This window comes from Rattus norvegicus, chromosome 6 (genome assembly GCF_021556685.1).
Source record: "Rattus norvegicus strain SHRSP/BbbUtx chromosome 6, alternate assembly SHRSP_T2T, whole genome shotgun sequence".
NCBI lineage: Eukaryota > Metazoa > Chordata > Mammalia > Rodentia > Muridae > Rattus > Rattus norvegicus.
In genome coordinates this window covers 52,819,223-52,840,505 of record NC_141539.1, presented here as the reverse complement: position 1 = coordinate 52,840,505, position 21,283 = coordinate 52,819,223, and the positions used below count along the sequence as shown (strand labels likewise).

General features: G+C 48.2%; 1 protein-coding gene across 2 annotated transcripts in view; it reads right to left on the bottom strand.

Annotated features, from left to right (window-relative positions):
- The window catches only part of Pxdn (peroxidasin), a 77,722-nt gene extending 69,312 nt beyond the window's left edge, over positions 1 to 8,410 (bottom strand). Inside the window, 1 exon segment of one of the 2 annotated variants that reach the window (NM_001271261.1) lies at positions 8,110 to 8,410. In NM_001271261.1, the coding sequence (NP_001258190.1) occupies positions 8,110 to 8,300 (191 nt within the window). In that variant the 5' untranslated portion in view covers positions 8,301 to 8,410. 2 annotated transcript variants of the gene reach the window in all.
- Positions 8,411 to 21,283: the final 12,873 nt, after the last annotated feature.

Genomic DNA, 21,283 nt, shown 5'->3' with positions numbered 1-21,283 from the left:
ACATCCTTAGCACACCGCGGGCCGAGATGCAAGGACATCCCAGAAGCCAAACTTGTTTAGAAACGCAGCTGACTCCCGGTCCCAAGACTATGATGGTCTGAACCCGAGGATTAAGTAAGTATTCCCTGTGTGTCGCTGTTCCGGTCCTTTATCATGTCATCCATCACAATTACCTAGCAGTCAAGATAGAAGCCACAGCTCTCATCCCTTGGAGAACTCACATTATGTAAATGCATGATCGGTCATCCTGTTGTGAGGACCCAGGGAGGGACCAGCACTGAGACACTGACTCCCTTAGCACTGATAACCATATATCACTCATGAACAGGCCACGTGAACCCCTAAGAAGTACACGTCACAGGGCTTCTCATGGGAAGGGGTCTTAAGACCACTTTGATTAATGGTATTTCCTACTTTCCTCTTAGGGATGAGGGTAAAATTCACCCTAAATCACAGTACATGGAAACATAGGGACACACACACCATGCTGGTGAACACCTCTGCAAAGAGACCAATGCTCAGAACCTTTCCACATAGCTCCCTATCAAGAAGTACACAGAACAAAAAGTCAGTCGGTGAAAGGGAACCTAAAGATTCCATGGCTGGGGAACATGAACTGCTTGAAGTCACTTCTTTACAGCTACATGTCTGATTCACTGTCCTGGACTCCCAAAGCAGGGTGAAACGCATGGCCAGAACCCACCAATATGGTGAACAGTAGTGTGGCTTCACTTTAGAAGGCTTAGCATTGTGGGCCATCTCCAACATCATCCCCTACTCTCACCTCTCTGCTCCCATCACAGCCTTGAGGCCATGGAAGAGAGACAGGTTCAGGATAAACAGAGGCAACATCTCAGAGCTTATACCCAACGTGACGGAAGCAAAGGAACCAGATGGTAAACACTCTAGCTGGTGATACCTACTCCATTCTGCCTCTGTGGTTAGCAGGCAGCCACAGACAAAATGTTAGCCCCCGTCCTGGCTTGTCCCAAAACCTCAAGCTGTAACAGGCAGGCTACCCACAGGCGGTTGTTGGTAACCCTGGCTTTCAGCAGAACTTCCAACAGGAAGCTGTCCAGCCAAGAGCATCTGTGTGGGTAAATCACATGGTCTAATACAGCAGGACCCTGTCCTCTCCTCCCCGGAGTACTTTAGGCTAAATGCTCCAAAGACAAATGGAAAATGCCAGAGTTGAGTTGTTTCAAATTTTTCTCAAAACATCTGAACTTGTGAACGTGGGGAAACTCAGCAGTTTATTCTGACCACTGCTCCTTTTGACCACACCTTACGGAAAAAGAATTTAAAGAAGAAAAAAAAAAAGACTCAAATAAGATGGTGAGGCTCTCCTATCATAAAACAACCAAAACCAGATAACACATGGGCAACTATTTTCATGGTATGTCCCTCTGTCAGAACTGGAGATGACTCTGGAGAGACGGAGAGCAAATGAGGTGAGCATGCAACTGCCCCAGCAAGCTGCCGAGAAAAGATAATGCCAGGAGTCTGGAGAGACAGAGGCAGCCAAAACCCGCAGGAGAGATGCCCGAAACACCAGAACACCCCAGGACGAGAGTAGGAAGACTGTAGGCGGATACAGAGTGTAGAGCCAAGCCTGGCATTCACATCCACCAACACAGACGAAAGGACCCGCGTGACTCACAGGCCGAGCTCACACTGGACCAAGGAGAGCTCCGCATACAGCAAAGTCACGGGACCTGAACAGTTAATGGAGATTGGGGTACAACAGAGTCCTGCCACCAGTGCTGCACCCCAAGTCTTTAATGGTGAGATGCAGAGGCTGGGGAAGAAGGCATTTGACTTTTAGACTTTCTGTGGCTTATCTAATCAGTAGAACAAAGCTGGGGTTGACACAATTACCCAGTCCTCGAAAAGGTCAAGTTTGTGATATCTAGGTTCTATTTTAAAACATGCTACGGTGCTCAATTGAGGGATGCTCAATTGAGCTGACTGGGCATGCATGAGGACCTGAGTTCAGATCCTTTGCAACCCCATAAAGTTGTCCATGGCAGTCCAGGCCTGTGATCCCAGTGCTCGAGCAGTACAGACAGGAATGTCCCTGGGGCTTTCTGGACAGTCAATCTAGCTAAATCAGGGAGCTCTGTGTTCAGTGAGAGCTTCTGCCTCACAAAAATAAGAGAGAGATTGAGGAAGATATTTGGTATAGACCTCCAGCATCCACAGGTACATACAAAAAACACATATAGGCAGACCAATCTGGTGGGGACATCTTCTCAGTGGAGGTTCCCAAATGACAGTACTTTGTACATATAAAACTAACCAGCGTAGGGGTTGGGGATTTAGCTCAATGGTAGAGCGCTTGCCTAGCAAGCGCAAGGCCCTGGGTTGGGTCCCCAGCTCCGAAAAAAAGAAAAAAAAAGAAAAAAAAAAACTAACCAGCGTGGAAAGCTAGCTAAGTTTAACGCTTGCGTGCTGTCCAGCAATCAACACCCTTTCTGGTTCTTGCCGCACTTCTTTATCCATGAAGTGAGTTCCTTGGTCTGCAATAAGGCTCCGTGGAATGGCAAGGAGGCCTCCTTCAAATTCCTCCATAGGGTTTCTGCCTTGATTTTACTCAGTAATGGCCTAATGCCCTATAATTGCAAGCCAGATAAACCACTTATCCTTCAAACTTGGTTTTGGTCAGGGTATTTGTCCCAGGCCAGAAATAAAACTAGAACACATAGGGTAGGACATGATGACACAGGGCTCCTGTTTCTCAAAATAAACACCAAGACAAAAACATAAAGTAGTAGAATGATCAACTTGGAAAGATGTTAAGCCACCACCAGTGTCATTTCAAGCAATAAGAAAGCATTCCTGCTCAAGAAGGGGGTGGGCACACACCCTTGATCCCAGCATTAGGGAGGTAGATGGATGTTTGTGAGTTCGAGGCCAGTCTGGTCCACAGAATAAATTCCAGGATACCAGGGAAGTGAAATGCCCCCTCCCGAAAAGTATTTCCACACACTGGCGTGTTAGGTGCATGTGATGGGTGTACGACTTTCAGAATTTGGTAAAAAAAAAAAAAAAAAAAAAAAAAAAAACAGCCCCACCCTGATCCCAAGGACTCCTGGCTCACAGAGACTAACTAACCCAAGAAAGAGTCCTCAGTGTGGTTTGAATAAGAATGTCCCTTGTAGGCTCCAGTATTCGAATCCTTGGCTTCCAACAGGCAGAACTGTCTGGGGCAGTTTAAGAAGTGTGGCCTTGCAAGAAGTATGTTTCTGAGCATGGGCTTTAAGAGATCCTTGGCTCCTTCCAGTTTGTTTTCCTTGCTTTATGCTTGCAGCCAAGGATGTGAGCGTCTAGCTTCCTGTTTCGCTACCCTGTCTCCCTGCCATGATGGATTCCTATCCCTCTGGAACCATGAGCCCAAATAAACTCTTCTGCAAATTGCTTTGGTTATGCTGCTTTGCCACAGCCACAGAAGAGTAACTAAGACAGAGTCCCAGCTACTTAAGCACCACACTATGGTTGAACTGCTCTTAAACAGACTCCGTTAAAACAATGATATTTCAAATAAGTAATTTTCTCCAGCACCTCAAAGCCCACAAAACTGTCATTGTAAAAACAAGTGGGTGTCCTGGATGTTGTGAAATCCAGGAGGTCTCCCTGAGTGGCACTGCAGGCCAGCAGCCTGCAGACGCCTCTTCATTTCCTTAATTTCCTGGCTCCTAAGAAAACTTTAGCTCCAGGCCAGCAGTCCTGACTTCCTAGCTCCATAAAAGCTTTAGGTTACTTGTATCCATTTGTTTTTGTTTCTCCTTATTGCCAAGTGCAAAGGAAAAGGCTAATTTCTCCAACGGGACATCCAAAAGATCATAGTCTATCAAGGGGAACCAGGACAATGCACGGTGATTCTCCAACTACCACACTTGTCCATACACATTAGACCTATCTGTTAATGGTAGGCCTCGGATCTATAGAAAGGACACCTCTTCTTCAGCCTGCCCAACATCCATCCAAAACTTCAGGTACCCTACTCCAAACCCTTAGACTCCTCCTCAGCTCCTGGTCCACACATTGAAGAACAGAGACTGGAGACATGGCGTGAGTGGAAGCAAGCTAAGGACAGACAAGCTGGTCCAGGAAGGCTCTTCCCACAAAGCCTGCACCACACTCAAGCTCCTTTGGAAGGGAACCCACAGCTCCCAGTTACCACCAGTGGAGTTGACTAACAGACAAGCAAGCCAAGTGGTAGGTACATGGGGAGAAAACTCCAGGAAGGTGGCTTCATTAGGATCAAGCCAAGCTTCCAGTCAAAGCTGCCTAGTCTAGGGTCCCAAGTAGACAGACTCTCTCCAACACCATTTCTTTGATGTTAAAACATGCGGAGGAGCAGAGATAGAAGGACTAAACCAACGTGGCTTCCTCACAGGAGTATCTTCCACACACACATATCCAAGATCATGCATAAAGATAATATGGCCCAGCAGAATAAAGCCGTGAAAAGCATCCCAGTGGTCTCAAAGCATGCACCGGCTCAACCGAGCCCTGGATGGACACTGAGGCTCTCCTCTTAGGCCAGCACCCCAAGAACTCAGAAGAACAGTAGCTTCACAGGCCTTGGTTGAGCTGTGAGCAGTGGAACCAGACATCCAGCTCACACATCCGAGCATCCTTCAGCTCTGAGACCAGGGCCACGGGCTCTTCTGTTGTGACCATTTTGAGGAGAGCACATGCTAGGAAACCAGAGCCAAGGGTGTTCGCAGGCCATGGTCCTGTGAGCTTCACACACTCCTGGCAATGCTAGGAAGAGAAAGCCTGCTGAACATCACCACCCCAGGCCCTTCTCCAGTCTTCAGGCAAGGGCGATTGTGCTTCCAGGGGGAAGGTGACTGATTCAACAAGGGAAGCCTGGAGGAAGATGCTCTCTCCTTGGTGCCTTATTTGGAGATGCTGTGCTGGTAGATGACAGTGAACAGCTGTGACAAATGGGACACGCATGCTGGACACCAAAACCCATCTCCATACCTATGGGTCCCTCTTGGTGTCTCTTGATGTCAGCATTATTTGGGAATTTTGCCCATGTGCGCTAGTCAGCAGGTGCTGGCTACCAGAGCTCTGCAGCCTTAGCCATCCCACACAGGCCTGGCACACCTGAACATACATTACCCTGTGCTCCTTCGGGACAGCTGTGATCCTACAAAGTTGACTAAAGTGGCTAGTCTAGACTATATATCATAAGTCCAAACACATTAGAGGCAATCAGAACTTAAGAAGGACACTGATAGACTAACAGAGGCCTAGGTATCCAGGTCCTCACTGCTCTGGGGCCTATGCATGGAACCCAGAGCTCTCTCAAACTCACAGCTCCATTCCTTCCTGCACCAGGGCTTCTGTCACACCACCAGTCTGTAACAATTCCCTGGTACTGGAGTGCCCTGGAACGCCCAGCGGATGTTATTTTTTCAGGCTCAGTTCCCATGACCTCAACGATGGAGGCTTCAGGGAACAGAAAAGGATGTCAAAGGAGCAGGCTCTCAAGGTGCGATGCCCAGTGCCTACTAAAGAACCCAGAGCTGTGTTTTAAAGGTTACTTCCCCCCCAAAAGCCCAGGTTGTAGAGGCACATAGAAGGAACAGCTCCTATTCCTACACTGTACAAGAACCAGGCAGGCATTTCTACCGGCCACACAGAGAGAGGCAGGGCACCACTGATGTTCCACCTAGCACTTTCAGTTGCTAGGGAGCAAATCCAGTTCTAACCTGAACCATAAGGCAGCCTGAGACTACTGTGAAGCCCCAAACAATCTGGCAACCTCCGGAGCCAAAACATAACTATGAAACATTGGGGAAGGGAAGAATTGGATTTAGTCTTTGGAGAAGTTAAGTGGGAGTGGGGCTTTTAGGCAACAGGCAGTGAGAAAATGAGATGATTCCACTGACTTGGGGAATGGGGATTTGCAAATTAACATCTTTTATGTCCAATTTCAACTTAACCCTTGTTCTTTTGTTTCTTTTCTCAGCCGTGTTTAAGAGGGCGCTAACTCTGGGCCTTGCAGGCTAAGGCAAGCTCTCTACCACTGAGCTATACCTTTGTCTCCAACAGAGACAAATATAAAGTATCAACTTGTATATGAGAGCAGGAAGTGGGCAGAGAAGCTGAAAGAAAGCAGTGTCTTTTGTGTGTGACTGCCCCAAAGCGCCACCAACTCATACCAGCCTGGACCCAGACACAAAATGAAGCTAACTTTGCATTAGTTCTGTCAAGTACTTGCCTGCACACTGGAATCAGTGATACCAAGCGTTATTGTTACATCTTTCAGGAAACTTCATACACCCATAAAAGTACAAAGTTTGAATTTCCGCAAACACACCTTCTGGGAAATCTTTCAAACGCCAGCTCTGGTGTTTCTCTGGAAACCTTACACACCCTTTGCTGCATTTAATTTTTAGAATTTCTTTTAAAAAGTTTATTCCCGTACATGAGGGAGAGAGGGGAGGGAGGGAAAGAGGGGCATGTGGCCATGCATCTGGAAGTCAGAGGGCAACACGCAGGAAGGAGTCAGTTCTCTCCTTCCACTTTGTGGGCCCTGAGAATCGAACTCAGGTTGTTGAGCTTTGCTGCAATCGTCTTTAACTACTAAGTTCAGTCGCCCCTCCCCCACACCAACTACATTTTTATGTGGCATGGTAGCCTGCAAAGCGGCGGCGTGGAGGACTCCTGTTCTACAGCATTCATTTAAAACATACTGCTGCAGAAAGCAATTAAGAATTGGGAACACATAGTCTGTGAATCTGACTTTGCCCAGATGTGAGAAATGGCTCTAGGGTCCAAGTTTTGGCCATTGACTCACTACAGAAATTCTCTGTATTTGGAGACGTTCCACCCTGGCCCAATTTGAAACGTTTACTGCTTTACAGCACACTGTCTATCCTCTCAGATGCAGCCTTGGCTGACCATCCACACCCTCTGGAATGGAAGCCTTATTTAGCTCTTCAGAGGACTAAGCTAGGCACTCCCACCCCAGACTGGTCGGGTAGCCTGCATGATCTCCCCCAGAGGAAGTAGGACACCCATGCACTTTTAGAAGTGAGAACACTGACCGCCCACTCCTTGAATAGTTCCCTCAGATTTTTATAACTTTCGCAGGCATCCTCAGAGATGCCAAAATCTTCCAGTCCAGTCACAAAAAGTGAAAACTCTTTTTGGAATGCAGAAGTGCAGCTGCAGGACCCTGAATTACAGTTGGCCCCTAAACGCATGCCTGCCTACACAGAACCAAATCTCAGTACACACGGAGGCCTGTAGCCAACTCTGCAGCACTGGGATTCCTTCAGATCTAGAGGTTTCAGGAAAGGCGGAAAGCTAGAGAGGTGCACAATTTCAGGTAAAAGCCAGGAAGTGGAGGATCTCTGTGAAACTGACCAACTGAATAGAAACAGCAAGAGGGGTCCCCTGAGCTGCCCAGAACTTGGCCACCCGCACGGTGGTGGGTCCTCCATGGCATCTAGGACGCCAGGCTTCTTCCAGGCAAAGAAAAAGCTCCCTACAAGGGCTGCGCCCAACAGAACCCGCAGGACACCCAGCGAACTTAAAGGCTCTAGCGCAGAAGCGGATCTGTGGCACCGCGGGAAGCAGAATCTGCAAGAGAGGTTTCCTTGGCGCAGGGTGCTGTGCGGTGGGCCTCGCTCCAGGAAGAGGGGAAGGGGGGGCAGGTATACTGATGGAGGAAGAAGGGGGAGGAAGAAGGGGTCGGAGGAGGGACGACCCAACCCCAGGCCTGCGCTTTAGAGGAGAGAGGAAACTCGTGTAGAGGGAAAGTTGAGAAGACACCGGAGGGGAGGCCGGGACGGGAAGGCGCAGGAGACACGCCGGGCTTTCCCTGGCGACTCCCTACTACTTCCCGGTCCAGCGGGAGATTCCAAGTTTGAACAAAGGCGGCTCCCCAGGCCGCGCGCTAAGCGCTCAGGTCCGCCCCTGGCGTCCTCGCCAGGACGGACAAAAGGCCCAGCACACCCTGCGCCGGATGCCGGGATACCCAACATCGCCAAACCAGTACCCACGTCCCCCAGGCTACCCACGGCCCTCGATCTCCCTAAATCGCACGCTCCGCCGACCCCAGCGCCCCCGGGCCGCACTCACAGGATGGAGGTCTGCGGCGCCACCGCGGGCACGGCCTCCAACAACAGATGCATGCAGCGCACGGTGGTACGAAAGCACAGGCAGCGGCTTGGACAGCCTGCCCCTTGCTTCGAGGCGACCACCGCCATGGCCCACCAGGCGAAGCACAGCACGAGTGCCAGCAGGCAGCGGCGCGTGGGGCGCACGGCCATGGCAGACGGCGCGGACAGGCGCTGGCACGCGTGGACAGCAGCGGAGGAGGCCTCGGCGGGCGCGTCCACCGCCGGCTCCCAACTGAGCCCTCAGGTCTCCGGCCCACGTCCCAGCTGTGCGCGGGGGGCGGGGGGGGGCGCCAGCTGTGCACATGCGCGTGGCTCCGCCCCCTCTCAGTCTCGCAGTGGGCGGGGGCTGGGCAATCACCAGGGCCTTGGTGTCTGAACCTAGCGACCCTTCTTGGAGGTGCAGCCGGGCCTCCTTGGACTGCAGGACCAGCGCACACAGACTCCACTGTGGGGGTCGCCTGGAGGTGCAGAGGCGTGGATTAAGACAGGGTTTGGATCCCCGATTCTCCTTTTAAAACTGCAGTGCTACAACTAAGTTACCCCACATCCCTTTCTCCCTGTATCCAGGGGTTTTTTATTTACTGGTGATGCCTTGTTTTAAACACTTAAAAGTGTTGTTGTGTTCTAGGAAGTGTGCTTTCTTGCTCTGCCTCTTTTTCCTCTGTGCCCACCACTGCTCCCACACAAAAACATCTCTCTCTACTTTTCCTCATTCCTACGGAGGCACAGACCCTGAGAGCACAGCTTGTAGGAAGGCTGTAGTGATTAGAAGCTTTCTAGGGAGGGGTGCCTGAGGCCTCCAACATTCACCGCCAATGAGGAACCCTGCCCACCCGGTGCTTCCCTTGTGGGAAAGATGGAGAACACCTGTGGCCACCTCAGATGGATTTTTGCCTGGACAGCCCTTTCTGGCAAGCAGACTGAAATCTCTGAAACTCTAAACCAACCTAGATCTGAGACCTTAAATTTCCCCTCCGTGTTTTGTTACTTTGTTGACAAAACAACACACCAGCTGTATCTATACCTGCAAACTACTGTGTTTCCACTCGGACTGGGGAGAGGGGGAGGGTTTCTGAGGGTCTAACAACAGGGTACTGGCCAGGGATGGGGTCACATTCAGGCAGTGTCAGGAGGCTTCAGATGCACTGCTGGCAGGCTGTACCACAGAGGAACTGGAAGAGGCTCCAGCTCCTAATCACTGGGACCGCTCCATGGTTGGCGTACCTCCAACCATCTGCAGCTTGTATCCCAGAGAGAGATCAGGATTAAGGCCGTCCTGCTAAACCGCCAGCATGGTATCACTTTCCCACCGCCAGCATGGTATCACTTTCCCGCTACACTCTCTTGAGTAGCTCCTGAGAGTAAGAATGGCTCAACCACAAAGCCCCTGAGAGGCTGCCCGCCCCAGCAGACCTTCACCGCCTTGAGCTCCTACTGAACCAGAGCTAAGTTTCCATATGGGCAGAATTTCCAGGTATTGCAGTGGAGATGAGCACAGGATAAGATGGGACAGTCTAGCCTGTGTACTGTGAGATAGACCAGTCTCCTATCTCCTACAGTTAGTACAAGTCAGGGGCTTGACGGACCCCACCCAGAACAGACAGCCTTGCCTTCAACCACAGATACAAATCCAGGGTCCCTAGGTGACTCACCTGCCTCACCAACTTGTCTGAAAAAACCTTAGTTAAGTGTATGATACCAGAAACCAAAAATATCTTTTTCCTAAAAATCTGCACTTTCCCCCTTAACCCTTGTGTAGTCTCCCTGCTGTGATTTTCCATAGCTGGCCAATCTGGAAATTATCATCACCGCAGGTTGCCTCACCTCCTGTGTAAATTCTTACCAGGCATATCAGTCCATGTCTCCAGCATCATGCTGGTGCAATAGTCTCACCCCTGAGATCCAAACACTCCCAATCTCTAGCACCCACAGCAAGCGCCACATTTCCAGGTGTCACAAAGTACAACCCTCGCTGTTCTGTACAGCTGCTGTTTCCTACCCATCTGTGATGTTTGGTTTGGCAGGATAAAAGCGTCCTGTGACTCCTTAAGAATAGATGCTCCCCTGGAGGTACTTTGTAGATGTGGCTAAAACTGACCCGTGGGCTTGGATAAGGGAGATGAGTCTCACACGTATGTGAGATTAATAAATCACCTGAGGTCTTGGACGTAAAATCGGAACTTTCCCAGGGAAGAAGTTCCGCTACCAAAGCCTGGGGAGATGGTTTGGTCAGGAAAGTACCTCTTGTACAAGCAGAAGGACCTAAGTTTGGCCCTCAAACTGGTACAGTGGCAGAGGTCTATAGTCCTAGCCTGTGAGCTTTGGCTGGAGTGGAGGGGGACAGGTGGCTCTCTGCAGTTTTCTGTCACCTACTCTAATCAGTCTGACCACTTCAAAAAATTAAGGTGGAGAGTAATGAAGGCCGGACACCAACGTCTAGCCTCCACATACATACACGGGTACAAAAAACACAGACATTATATACAGAGACACAGAAGTATAAGAAACAATTCTGCTGAGCAATCACTCCTGCCTCAGTTTCTAGCTTCTCATTCTTTCCTAGAGGCGATACTAACCATTTTCTTAAAACAGTTCCACCCATCCATCTACCTATCATCCGTCTACCTGTCTATTATCTGTCTACCTGTCTATCATCTATCTACCTGTCTATCATCTGTGTCTATCATCCCTCTACCCGTCTATCATCCGTCTACCTATCATTCATATACCTATTGTCCATCTATCTTCTATCTACCTACCTATCTATGTAGTGGTATCTACCCTTTCTGCTCTTTCAGAATCTCCCTGATATCCACCCATTCACCTACTCAACTCATTCATCTACCCACCCACCCACCCACCTACTTTTCAATTCACCCACTCAGTTTTTCCTTCCTTTCCTCACTGACCCACCTACCCCACTCATCCTTCCGTCCACTTATCCAACCACTTATCCATCCATACTAACACACACACACACACACACACACACACACACACACACACACACACTGTTTCTGTGTCTCAGGAGGACAACTCAGAGGAAATAGTGGCCAAGTTTTCAGCTTTGCGCAATGAAGCACAGTTGACATTCAGAGCCAGGACCATGACCATGACACAACCATGGAAGGTTGTGGTTTTGTGTGTGTGTGTGTGTGTGTGTGTGTGTGTGTGTGTTTTCCCAGTAAAGTTCTTACACTGGGCCCCTTCACACACTTTTTGTTCATCATCTCCTTCATGTGACTTCTGGGGGCTCTTGGGAGCCTAACATCTCTGGACTGACCTTCGGGTGAGTTTTCTGGCCCATTTCCCTCTTATAAGCACACTCCAGGTCCTTCCATCTGCCCCACAACCTGTTTCTTATTCCACAGCAAACATTTCTTTCTGGTGCTGAGAGATGGAAATGCTTGGCCATGGTGTGTTCCAACACCTCCACCCAGTGACGGTGCCGAGACAATGTCAACAGTGGCTGCCCCACTGCCTGCTCCCCTCCCAGCTATTTCTGGCTTATGTCATCCATTTATCGAGTGGTCGTTCAACCATGTACACATAGGTGTTTTCACTGTAGAGCCTCATGACCACCTCTGAGTCAAATGTCATCAGAGAGCTTGTCAAAGCCTGGGCCCTAGCAATCCCAACAGGACAGGCTCAGCCATGGGTCCCCATATGCCAACTGAATAGAGGAAAAAAATAAGTAAGCCCAGTTAACCCCTCCCCTCCACAAGCCCATCGTCAGGATCCTGATGAGAGGTTTAGACTTAGAGGTCCAGAAGCAATGTATAACTAGGTGGTCCTAGCCAAGGTGCATGTGTGTGGTCCCAGCCCTCACTGACCCATCACTGTCTTAGCTCTGGTGTTTCTTACAAGGAACTCTGGCAAGTTGTCAGAACTGTATGAGATCTTTTACCTGGAGACAAGCCTCTTCTACCTTCCCCTGCTAGCAGGCGATCGGGCCTCAGCCTTTCTCTCCCTCAGCGTGATGTTCCTGTGTAAATTCCAGATGCTGGGAATCACTGTTCCAATAGTCTCACAGCCAAAAGGAGGGACATGCATCCCTCTTTGGAATATCGTTCTCCACTTTTGTTCCCTTTGTGGATAAGGTGTCCAGTGCTTACAGTGCCTGGCTCCACTATTATGCCTACTGCCAACTGTGCCGCTCTCGTCTTGCACCTTACTTCTCCCTGGGATACAGACCACACCATCAGTTTCCAGCCTCGATATGGTATTGTGATCCTTTCTCTTCCTCCACCCAACTCCACTCACAGAGAGGCAGACTTACTGTCACAGCTTCCAATGCTGTGACCCCCCTCAACCTTCTTCCTTTCTCTGGACTTCAGTTTTTCAATCTGTAAAGCAAAGATCGCTGCTACACACAGTCAGTGAGAATAGGTGGGCAGATTTGAGGTGTCTACTTCATCCTGGATCAGTTTGGGCTGTGTTGAGTAAGGCAGTGAGCCCTGAACACATTCCCCGCCACCTGGGAACATTCTGGTATAGATCTTGGTGCAGGATTGCCTGAGAATCCTTAGTAAGTCAGCCCCATCTGCTGCCCTGACTCCCTGGCAAAGTTAACCACTATACCCGCATACAGCCTACAAGGAGAGCAGGGGTCACCTTAGGTGCCCACAGCTGAGAGGGTGGGAGCTTATCTCTCAGCCTCTGGGGAACCATAGACAAATTAATTCAAATATCAGAAATGTTCCTTCCCATAATTCTGAGCCAGAAGGAAGACTGGTTCTCTCTGGTGACTCCCATAGGGAAGATCTACTTTCTACTCCATTCTTAGAATCATGTGTCTGAATGGACACACATTCTCCTTGGTAAGGACAGTGAGGGATTCATGCTGCACTCCAGGCCCAGCAGGAAGTGAGGTGCAGCTGGAAATCTAGCTAAGAAAAACTCCACAAGGTTCCCATTGCCAGCAGAGGCAGGAAGTATTCAAGTCCTTCATTCCGTAACCCTATACCAGGGCTCATATTTACCTCATGTTGGCCAAACTTACCTGTGAAGGAGTCCAAGAGGAGTGCACCCCAAATGGATGTTCTGCTACGGCCCACTCCTGGCTCCAGGAAACTAGGGGTGGGGTGGGGGTGCTGGATGGCATTGGATAGCAGAAAGCTAATTGTGAGCTTTGGCAATTCACCGTGTCAGGTCAGTCCCAGGTACGGGATGGGTGAGGTGGGGCAGAAATTGGAACCAGAAGGGAAAAAAAGTTCAGGCAGCACAGAGTCCTTTCTGCTTCTTGGGAAGTGAGCTGTTGGCTGGCTCTGAGGTCAAGGTCTCAGCAGCGCTTGAGAAACAACACAGCTCAAAAGCTAAAACAGCCATACCTGGCTGCTGGTCTTAGGGTATGTCCGAGATCCCTAGGAGGTTAAAGCAGAAAGACTGCTTGAACCAGGATTTCGAGGCCAGCCTAGACAGACCAGCAGGGTCTGCTTTTTCAACACTGCTTGAGCGCAAGGTGACCTGCAAGAGGGTGGACCCAGCCCATGTGCTGGCTCAGGCCCCTTTGCAGTCACAATAAGAAGAATGTGGATAAGCACCAGTGTCAGGGTCAACGCATGCCTCACTGGAGGATGTGGCTTTGAAAAGCATCAGCCATGCATGCACAAGCACTGGGAAAAAACCCAGGGGCCTCAGCACTGAGTTTGCAACTTTCTGTGAATTTATCATCATTTCAAAATGATGCCCACTAGAGCCTTAGCAATCTAAAGTAAATTAGCAAGAAATATTGTTTCAATCTTAACTTTACATTGTAAAAAGGAATGTTTTGTATGGATAAGCACCACGTAATATAGACAAGATGGTCACTTAGACAATAAAAATGTAAGACAGTGGAACTGAAGGTAGAAAGGGGGATGGTATGGGGACGTGGTGAGAGAGAGAAAGGCCTTGCATCCTGTAGTCGAGCTGAGACTCAGTAATTCCAACACAGTCAGTAACATTTGCTGTGAAAGTTGTCTACGTAGAGACAATCCTTGCTTCCTGCAGACCTATTTAAAATAACAATGTTAGAACAGTTGTGGACAGTGTTTAACACTTAAGTATATAAGGCGTAATCCTTTTGTAGCTGTAAACCTGCAGTTTTCTAGGACTCTCACCAGAAATTCCATTTAGAGTAAAAAGATATGCCTTTAATCCTCTTGGGCAGTCCAAGGCCGATGATTTTATCCTATCAGATTGTAATTCTATCCAAGAGACCTACTGAGCCATGAGATAATCTCACTTTATCAAACAACAACCAATTCTTAGCAATCTGTTAAGATGTGACTTGGGAGCCTCAAAATGGTGCCAAAGGTCAGATGTGAGTTTGGAGGGAATCCACTGCTATTTCTAGGTTCTATGTCTCTGAATAATGATTTAGATAGAGACATATGAATACTAACAGGAAAGGAAATGGTTTATTAAGAGACAGAAAAACACTTCCAAGCCTGGAAATGGGCCGGAACTAGAGCTAAGTGCAGGCTCCAAAGAGGCCAAGCTGGGGTCCAAGACCTTTTGTGGGTCATCGAGACAATAAGAGAATGAGTGCTCTGCAGACTGAGCCGCATTTCCATGTCGTACGGAAGATGGTATCAGTGACAGAACAAAGGACTTTATCAATCAAAACATTTATCAAATCCATTAGTGGGAACCACAAATAGGAGGGTTACAGCCAAGTAGGGGAACCCTGCTGCAGGTTTTACCTGTTCTCTGATGGCATTCTTAGCTGTTGGATTGGTATAAACTAGTGCTTGCAAGGAATATGCTTTACAGCTCTTGGAAGTCACAAGGATGTCACGTTAGATACAGGAGTGGGTGAAAAATGGCTTTCTGGGTACTAAAAATAATCTAAGATAACTTGCGTCTCTCTACAACACGTAAATCCACACTCATGCAGTTCAGTCATCTGGCCTTGTAGAACATTTAACATGGATGCGGCTTTGTACTGAAAGATAAAAGTTTTAAAGTTGCCCCCCTAGACACAAAGTTTAGAGCAGAAAAAAGAAAAAAAAACCAAACAGGTTAGGCCCCAGAATTGTATGTTCCAAAAAGCCTCTCCTAGGGCTATAGGATGGATAATTACATTGGCCAGCTCAACAGCTTTCTTCCAGAAACTAGCTGACCATAAATCTTAGAGAACAATCTTGAGAAGCAGGAAACAACTTCTCCTAGGAACTAGCAGACCATGAAGTTAAACAATCTGAGAAGTAAGAGACAGCTTCTCCTAGGAAACAATCTTGGGGGGCAGAGAGTTCTTCCTTGTGATTTTTCACTGTTATTCTACACACTTTCCAATGATGCCATCCCTGCCCCCTCGAATTGTGGTTTCTCCCTTTAAATACCTCTTCTCCTAGCCTCTCCGGGTCGAACTCCACTGCCCCTGTGTGGGATACGAGTCTCGACCCCAGTGCACTGGTTGCTATCGATAAACCTCATGTGATTACAACAAGGACGGTCTTGTGTGAGTTCTTGGGGGGTTGCGTCATCCCGAGACTTGAGTGAGGGTCTCCCCACTCCGGGGGTCTTTCATTACCTGAGTAGAGAGGTCTCTAAAAGAGAACTCCTCAGGCTGCTAACATATTTTGGGGAGTGGCCGGGCTGTCTCTTGCTATACAACCACAGACAAATTCACAAGGTAAACTGAGGGTCTCAGAAACATCTCTCTAAATTAATGATTTTTAACACAATGAAAAAGAGCCTTGAGCAGATCGATGAGCTGGTAAGGGGTGTTGCTGTAACTGTCCAGTGAGGAGACACGGCAGAGTGCCCAACGATCCATTCCCAGACAGGTTGACTCTCCAACCAAGCACTCAGGTTGTCAGTGAGTGACAACCTCAATTAGGTCCTGGCTAAAGTGAACCTGAGATCTGCTGACTGGGTAAGTACTCTAGGGAGAGAGTGAGCAGCCACCACTCCCAGCTGTAGCAAAGCCCTTGTTGACTTGGAAATGCCAAGGTGGCCCCTGGAGGCACGTTCTCCAACTCTTCAGGAGCTTTTGTCAACATCTCAAGCCACCTGGGCAGTTTTACCTCCCAGCTCTTACCAAACAACCAAGGAATGCCAAGTACACCACCTAAAAACTGGGACTTCAGCTAGTGGAATGTCTCCCAGCTAAAGATCTAATGAGCTCATTTTATGAAAAAGTTCTAGAGTCCGTCTCTGCAATGGTCCCGCAACACACAGCAGTTTAGGAGTTTCCAGTTCTGGCTTCAAAGCTCTGCTCAGCCAGGAGTAGAACCTAAGATTCCTGCCCTGTGGCTGCCGAAAGTTATCTTGCGGTTATGGGTCGAAAACAAGGTCCCTTTTCCTTCTCTCTGAGTTCCGAACCAAAACAAGCTGTCACCATTGTGATGAGGCCAGCTTCCTAGCTTTCGACAAACTGAGCACTCAGAACCTAAAAATCATTTCATTTATGACACTATAAGTGTACCTTGAGACTGATAGGAAATTGAAAGCCAACAGGAAGGCATCCCTATTTGGAAACAGAGAGTGAGGAGCACTGAGAGTGGGCACCTAGATCAGTCTGTGCATTTTAAGACACCCACCCCTCTGCACCAATAATAATGTATATTCCCTCTGGGCAAATTATTATCTCCCTCCTCTTCTCTACCCTCCCTCTTTCTACTCCTCTCTCCTTTTCTCTCCCTTTCCTTCTTTCTCTTTTCCTCCCTTCCCTTTCCTTTCTGTATTCCTTGACAAGCCTCTAGGCCACACCAACATCAAACTTACCTTGTAGTTAAGGGTGGTCTTGACTTCTCATCCTCCTGCTTCCACTTCCTGGGTGCTTAGAATTACTGTTCTGCACTACCATACTCATTCATATAGTGCTGGGACTCTAATCTAGGGCCTCATGCATGCCAGAAAAGCATTCTACCAACTGAGTTACCTTCCTAGCCATTTATCTCTCATGAGTACAAAACAACGTTGAGTTGGCATTTCTGAACTCCTGGTTTCTGAGTCACATGTCCAGGATCAGCCAGTAGCAATGCCTGAATGATTTTGAATGACACGTGATTCAAAACACTTTTCATATAGATTCTTCCAGAGACATGCTGTAAGGCAACGGTCGTGCCCAGGAGAAACTCAAATGCTGAGAGGAGCACTGAGCCTCCTCCCTGTTGATAAATTCCAAACAGGCTATATGTCATGCCACCGGTCCAGGCTTTCTCTCTAGCAGGATCTTTGGTGAGTGGGACCAGAGCTAGAACCTACACGGTGAACAAGCGATGCCTGGGCCAAGTTCTGACCCTCACATTTTAGGAAATATAGGGCATCAATGTCTTGAGTATAAAGGTCTCTGTGTGAGCTGTCACCTTGTCATGGTCTCCATTTTGATCCTTTAGACTTTGGATCTCTGAGGTGGTGAGATTTCACTTTGACTGAAAGTTGCACTGTTTGAAACAGTGCCTTGGAAAATGATGAAAAGACCATCTTCATAATTGTGTGGAGAGCTGTGCTTCATGGTTTTCTTTGTACCACCCAGCCTCTCATCTGCTTCCAAGTTCCCCAGCAATCTAAGGGCTGGGCTGTGTGCTTTACCTTACATGGCCTGTCTGTCCATCCTGGTTATAGGATGCAAGCTTCTGAAGTCACGTTGCCCATGGATGGTCAGTGTTAGAGGCAGGGGCATCCCTATGTGCCAGTGTTTTCCAGAGGTCATGCCAGAGGCCATGCATGCCCTGCCATGGAACAGATGCCCTTGATCCAGAACGTGAGGCCAGAAGCTTATGCCCTTCCCTCCAGACCTTCTAGATGTGAACTTCTGTTCTGTGGGGTGCAACCCAAGACCAGAGTAACGTGGAGAGTCCCATGAGCTCCATGTAGAGATTTTAAATTATAGGAGTAATTAATTTTATTATAGAAAATCTCAAACAGTGTCCATAGAAACAACAGAATCTCTCTGGATTCTTCTGCATCCATTTTGGCTCTTCAAGCATTCACCACAGATGTCAGACACTCTAGCCTCTGGTCCTGTCTGAATCGGACTCTTCAAACAGGATATTTAAGCCAGGTGTGTTAGCCCACACCTTTAGTCTGAGTAATCAGGAGATAGAAAGTGGATCTCTGTGAGTTCCAGGCCAGTCTGGTCTATATAGTGAGCTCTGGGACAGTCAGGACTACAGAAAGAAACAACAGGAAACAAACAAACAACAGGAAAAAAATCCAAAAATCTCTTGGTAAAATGGACCCAAACCTGGACTGTCTATTAAACAAACAAACAAAACACGGGACCTGGGCTGAGGATATAGCTTGGTTAGTAGAGTGCTTTTCCTACTGCTCTAGTTTTCATTTTTTATAGCTTTAGATACAATGGGCTCATGACCCTACCTTCCCTTGGCCAGTAAATGAGGGAGGCTGGGGACCAGCTGGGCCAAGCTGTTAGTTACCAAACAGAGAAGCTTTGTAGTCGAATGGTTGTGCTTGCTTGTCCCAGGGTCCTGATGCAGCATGCTTGTCCCTTTCAGAGCTGTCCCACCATAGGTAGGTGCTGCACAGCTCCTTCTTATCCTCCAGACTGAAGGTCAGAAACATCATTCGCCACCATGGACACAGGCTGGTAAGAAGAGAAGCTCAGATTTGCCTTCAGACTTCCAGGGACACTGCTTTCTTAGCATAATGGAGATGCTAACCAGATCTGGGATGATTTCTTTCTTTCTTTTCTTTTTTTAAATGTAATACTGTTTATTTAACTTCAACATTTCAGCATTCTAACCATGCAACAATATAACAGAATGTTGCAGATTGTATTTAGGTCCAGAGGGTTCTTGAACTTCCATCAATGCAGTAGTTCTTCGCTTTGCTGACAAGTTCTAGTTTCTTTAAAAAGATTGAAATCTACTGCACTTAACTAAAGAAAAAACTCCAAACACTTCTCAGGCCAGCTGACCCCTCGCTCCTCCACAACTGAGAATGTCAGCAGCGTGCTATGCCACTATGTACACAAACAAGATTCCCTGAAGCTAAATGGATGCCCACCGCAGGTCAACAGGTCCAGCCTCACAGTGCTCGCCCTGAGCTACGGCCCCCTCCAAAAGGCACCTTCCCCTCAGTCTCCACGCCAAACAAGGAGCATCAAGAATCTGTCTGGGCTGTTTTGTTCTCTTTACAAACTGTAGATGTGTACAGTTGACAACTCAGGATTTCTAGCCAATAGCCATAGAGTTAACAGTACCTTACGAGTTGAGAACAAAATGCCAGAAACATCTTCAAAATGACTTCTGTGACTGAAGCAGTCATAAGAAGCCTGAGGCTAATAGACTTCAGATTACAAGACCTACCTACCCTCTTCCTACACACACACACACACACACACACACACACACACACACACACACACCGAGCTTCTTCCTCTCTCTTCATCAGCAGCCAGCCTTAAACCACTTCTGACTTTACCTGCAACTGCCTACATAGGACTTGATGCCACTTACTTCTGGGCTCCAGCCACCCATGCTTCTGCCAGAACTGAGGTGTTTCCCTTCATTTTTGTCTTCATGCACTGCAGTTGGATCTATGTATCCCTTTCCACTGGCTGAAGATCTCTGTTTGCTCCCCACGGGCAATGTGTCTATCCCTCTGTCTATAAGCACCACTATTTCCCGAGTCCAGGATCCTTTCTCACTAACTGCCCATGATCTCTGGCTCAGGACTCCCACTCCTGCAGCCTCTGAAGACTATTTCTCAAATGCACACAATGGTAAGAGGACCTGATGTGCTGGTAAAAGTCACTTCCTCTCTGGAGGATGAGAGGCAGTGGGTTTCTTGTAGAATGAGAAAGGACACTTGCTAGACCAGACTCACTGTAGGTATCACTCCTGCCATCACTGTCTGCCTTCCTGTTTTGTCCCCTACCTGTCCCCTCCAGCACCTTAGGCAGGCAGGCAGCAGGCAGAGTTGCATAGAGCTACTATGCCTCCTTAGTAGCTGAGACAGTGAGCATGGAAGCTAGAGACAGCTCCATACTGCCCCCTGGAGCATGGAGACCAGGAATGTCTTTCTACTCAAGGAAAGCCAGAATTTTCTTTGTTTTTCACTTTCATGTGGTTTTGTTTGTTTGCTTTTGTTTTTTTCTTTTTTTTTTCTTTTTTTTTTTAGGAAGAGTAGATGTAGAACTGGAATTTATTAAGAAGAGATTTTAACCTAGATTTAGGCACAAGCATTACCAAAAGGGGTGGTGCTTAAGGAGAAGATGAGACACACCCAAGTGCAGTTGTGGGCTTCTGAAGAGAGTAAGCTTACTGTGAGCTTCTCAGGAGTCTTAGCAGTAGGTGTATGTATGGTTTTGGTTTGTTCTGAAGTTACACTGTGGGCTTTAAAGTCCTTTCCTCCCCTCCCTTTCCTCTCCTTTCCTCCCTTCCCGCCCCTCTCCATCCCACCCCTCCCCTTCCCTTCTTTTCTCCTTCTCTTTATCTTTCCCCTTCCCCCTTTTCTCTTTCCATTTCCCTCCCTCCCACCCCATCTGTAGCTTAAGCTGGTCTTGAAGACACTATGTACCTAAACATGACCTTTAAGTTACTATTTTCCTACCTTTATGTCCCAAGTCTTGAAATTACAGGCACGCACCACTGTATACAGTTCATGCGCTGTTGAGGATGAAACCCAGGGCCATTCCTAGCTTCCTAAGGATAGCAGCTACCATCCAATCCCTCTGGAACCTTCCCTTCCTAAAGACACTCACTTCTGCTGTTCACTGGTTCGAGTCTTTCTGAAGCAGTGATAGTGGCCAGACCCAGGGTCCAGTGCTTCCAAACACACATTTTTGTATATTCCCATTCCAGGTCTCCACTAATTCTCAGTGTGGAGCTTCTCAACTCTCTTGGGGAAGTCATCTTCCTGGTCTACAGAAGTTTCTAACTCTTAGAGTGGCATGGGCCCAGGACAGGACTGGGAGTTGGTAAAGCACAGAGTCTCCTTTAGGAGCTGCTGAGAAGCTCAAGTTTGAGCATTTGCTTTGAATCTTTCCTTCAGGAAGCCAGTGCTCTCCAGGTCACTGCTGGCTATTCTCTATGGAGCAAGGCTGTCCTTCTTATCCTTTTCTGACAGGTGGGTCCTCAGCCAGTGTTTAAGATACATTTGCTTAGGTTTTAGTATCCTGGCTGTGTCTGTCAGGGATCATTCAAGTGGAGGAAAAAGAAAGGTGGCGTCATTCTGCT